The sequence below is a fragment of the Macrotis lagotis genome, chromosome 1, assembly GCF_037893015.1.
Source record: "Macrotis lagotis isolate mMagLag1 chromosome 1, bilby.v1.9.chrom.fasta, whole genome shotgun sequence".
Classification (NCBI taxonomy): Eukaryota; Metazoa; Chordata; class Mammalia; order Peramelemorphia; family Peramelidae; genus Macrotis; species Macrotis lagotis.
In genome coordinates, this window is record NC_133658.1 from 292,127,722 (window position 1) to 292,131,701 (window position 3,980).

The 3,980-nt window shown below is 59.7% G+C and overlaps 1 protein-coding gene across 1 annotated transcript; it reads left to right on the plus strand.

Annotated features, from left to right (window-relative positions):
• The first annotated feature begins 1,529 nt into the window (after positions 1-1,529).
• On the plus strand, positions 1,530-2,984 carry IER5L (immediate early response 5 like). Its single transcript, XM_074227750.1, has one exon. The coding sequence runs from the start codon at positions 1,800-1,802 to the stop codon at positions 2,979-2,981; it is 1,182 nt and encodes a 393-aa protein (XP_074083851.1). The 5' UTR covers positions 1,530-1,799; the 3' UTR covers positions 2,982-2,984.
• The last annotated feature ends 996 nt before the right edge of the window (positions 2,985-3,980 follow it).

Genomic DNA, 3,980 nt, shown 5'->3' on the forward strand with positions numbered 1-3,980 from the left:
AAGAATAGTTGTGAATGACTAAGTTATTCTGAGTATTATAATACTTAAATCAACTACAAAAACTTATGAAGGAAGATGTTATCTATCTCTAGAGAAAATAGGAGTATGCATGGTACAGTTTTATCTATATGGGTGTTTGGAAATGTGTGTTTCTGTGTCTGTATGCCTTCTATAGTGTGGGGTGGGAAAAGGAGGGAGACAGTTTGTAACTTAAAAGGCAGCCAAAAAATTAAGTTAAATTTAAAAATTTTAAAAACTCTCTGGGTCTCAGTTTTCCCCATTTGCAAAATGGGGTCAAGAGGCTCAGTCACTCTCTAAAGTGATAGCAGTTGGGGACTAAAATGTCAAACTAGAAACCTTTTGACTTCTGTAGTCTCTATTTCTTAAGTGACCTAAAATGGCACAGGTCTGTCTGAAAGAGAAACTTTCCTATTCCACCTATTTGACCTTAGAGTGAACCAGACCAGATAGCTCACCTCTCTGGTCCACAGAGAACCGCTTTTTTAATCCTGTTTCCTTTTCTATCAAATGAGAGTTCTTTTCAGTTCTAGACAAGTTGTCTTATTCTGAACCAAAGTCATTCTCCTGTTTTCTCAGTTCTTGTATTGACAGGACCGCTTGGATCCCTGTTAAAGGACAATGATGCTTCCTTCCCGAGTCTAAATGACTGGGAAGGATCGGGACTGCTGATGGCCTGTGTAGGCATGGGGATGGAGAGGAAGGGATGGGGAGAAGGAAACTCCTTTGGAAAGACTTGAAGTGATGTCGCCTGAGATATGGGGGGCAGTCCGGCGCAGGGCAGGCTTTTTGGCATGAGAGAAGGTCCATAGGGTGAGGAAATAAGGGGGAGAAGTCAGGGAAGGAACCGGATGAGGGCCTTGAGCCACGCCTCCCTATTGGGAGAGAGGGCCTCGAGAGAAAGCAGAACCTGTGTGAGCTTCTATCCACGCAGGTGTCAGGCGGGGGGCCGATCACGTGCCCGTGGGAGGGCAGCTGCTCCCTAGGAAAGCGCGGGAGGTGGCGCGCGCGCGCACACCTGCCGCAGGTGAGGCTGAGAGGCGGGGAAGGGGAGGAGCCGCCACGCAGGTGAGCTCGGTGCAGCTCCGTGGGGAGCCGGAGGGCTGTGTGGCGGGCGGAAAGGGAGGAAGAACTGCGGCTTTGTGTCTCTTTGTTTATTTTTGCCACCGAAGGAGTGCGGGGTGGGGGGGTGCCCGCAGTCGCGGCGGTCCCGGGCAGGGGCAGCTGCAGGTCCGGGCTCCGGCAGCTCCAGCCCTCTCTCCTGAGAACGTTCCAGGCAGCGCTGACTGCGGCGCCGGCAGCGGCCCCGGGTCCGTTCGTTATTTGAATAGGACAAAGGAACCGCCTTGGTCTGATTGGACGGACGGACGAGTCTGGGGCGGGCGGCCCCTGTCACTCCGACCGCGCCGGGGGCTCCGGTTGGCCCGGCAGGCGGGGGGCGGGGCGCCGGCGTCCGTATAAATAGCGGGGGCTGGGGCCGGCGAAGGCTCATTGCTTTGCGCGGTCGGGTTCGGACGGGGCGCGCGGCGGGGATGGTGGCGGCGCCTCTCCGAGCGATGGGCACCCGCTGAACGGAGGCTCCTCTTCCCTCTCCTTCCTCCTCCTCCTCCCGCATCACGCGGCCTCCCGTCCCGCCCGGGGGCCCCCATCGCCCGCTCTCCGCCCGGCTCTCCCCGCCAAGCCTTCCCGGTGCCCGCGCGGCGCGGTGCTGCGCGTGTCTATGCGCCCGGCGGTGGCGGGAGGCGGCGGCGGCTGGTGGTGCTGAGTCCCTCCGGAGGAGCATGGAGTGCGCCCTGGACGCCCAGAGCCTCATCACCATCTCTCTGCGGAAGATCCACAGCTCGCGGACCCAGCGCGGCGGCATTAAGCTGCACAAGAACCTCCTGGTCTCCTACGTGCTCCGCAACGCGCGGCAGCTCTACCTGAGCGAGCGCTACGCCGAGCTCTACCGGCGGCAGCAGCACCCGTACTCGGGCGGCGGCGGCATGATGATGAGCTCGGCGGGCGAGATGGCCGAGTTCAGCCCTCTCCAACTTCCCGGAGACCCGGAGGAGCGGGACCCGGGGGCCAGGCAGCAACTGCACCAGCTGCACCAGCTGCACCTCCACCACCCGCCGCCGCTGCCCCAGCAGCGGAGCTGCGCGGCCGGGGCGCCCGCGGGAGGAGCTGGCGGAGGCGGGGGCGCCGCGGAGCTGCTGGAGCCGGTGTGCGCTGCGCTCCTGCCCGGCGCGCACCACCGGGAGGAGACCCTGGCGCTCCCGCCGAGCCCGGCGCCGCCGCCGCCGCCGCCGCCCGCCCTGTGCGCCCGGGACCCTTCCTCCTCCCCTTCCCCTTCCTCCTCCGCCGCCGCTTCTGCTGCTTCCTCCTCCCCGGGCTCCCCCGGCTTCTACCGGAGCGGCGGCTGCTGCGCCCCGGGCGGCGTCTACCCGCTCACCTCGGACTTCGGCGGCGGCCCGCTGCCGGTGGCCGGGCCCGGGCTGCACTGTAGCAGCCAGACCACCGTCCTGGACCTAGACACTCACGTGGTGACCACGGTGGAGAACGGCTACTTGCACCAAGACTGCTGCGTCTCGGCGCAGTGCCCCTGCTGCGGCGGCGGCGGCGGGGGCCAGGGCGCCCCGGGACTGGGCCCCGCGCTGCCGGCCCCGACCGCGCTGCCGGGCACCAAGCGCAAGTACTACCCGGGACAGGAGGAAGAGGAGGAGGGCGGGGACCTGGGGGGCGACCCCCCCGGGGGCGGGCCCCCCTTCGCCCCTTGCAAGCGTGCCCGCTTTGAGGACTTTTGCCCGGAGTCGTCCCCGGACGCTTCCAACATATCAAACTTGATCTCGATTTTCGGCTCGGGATTCACGGGGCTGGTGAGCCGGCAGCCGGACTCGGAGCAGCCTCTGAACGGGCAGTTGTGCAGCAAGCAGGCGCTGGCCAGCCTGGGAGCCTGGACTCGGGCCATCGTGGCCTTCTAGGGACCCGGGGAGCTCGCTCGGGGGGGGGGGGTCGAGAGTGCCCGGCCACAGTTAGGGGTGCGGGAACGGTGGGAGACAAAAGACCGGGGGGAATGGGGGAGAGAGGGGAGGGGGTGCCTGGGGAGTTACGGGGTGTGCTGTGGGGGAGGAGGGGAGACAGCTAATGTTTTATAAATTGTAAAATAAAAAATGTAAGATCTTGGACTTTATTTTTGCAGAGATAAAAAGCGCCTATTTAAATATTCTTTGTGTTTATCTTTCTCTTTTTAATTGTATCGATTGCAATGGTGAACGGTGGAGAGGAGGCAGCCACGTGAGGCGAGGGCTGCTGGCTACAAGAGGAAATTTGGGGGGGAAAGACGGGTTACAACCCCTGCTCGGAGGCCAAAAAAAACGCCGCCTAGGTTCTGGTGTTGACCCTGGTTGAGGAGAGCGCCCAGGTTAAGGGGGGGGGGGGGGTACAGGGAAGATTGATCCTGTCCCTGGAAGGATTAGTGTCTGATCCGTTTTACATCAAAGCTGTCAGCTCTTTAAACCGAATTCAAGAATCAGCTGAGAGGGAACCGCACTGCAAGGGTAAGAGGTGGGTCTAAATTTTTCCCCCTCCTCCAGAAAAATTTTGTTCTAAAAGGAAAAATTAGAGAAAGAGGAATAGCTGGAGGAAGGCTTGCATTTAGCCTATGCTTCCATTCCTGGCCAGCCTCTGACTAGTTGGATCCCTAGCATTGTCAAAGGAAAGGCAGAAAAGAAAAACATTTTCAACTTTTTCATGCTATTTTTAAAACATCCTTCTTCCCCTTCTTTCTATGTACACCTTTCTTCCTTCCCTCTTTTCCTTCACAACTGTAATTCTGGAGGAAAACAAGCAGAGGGGCTTCAGTCTTCTCTGACCTTAGTTCTTTCCCAGAAATCTTTGGACCCTTCCATGAGCTGGACACTGTTTGTGGGGGGGGGGGGGGGAGGCTAAAGGAGGGCATGCAAACTAAACTACATTTCCCA

Coding starts and splice junctions, on each gene's coding strand:
- IER5L (XM_074227750.1), top strand. CDS start 1,800: ATGGAGTGCGCCCTGGACGCCCAGAGCCTCATCACCATCTCTCTGCGG.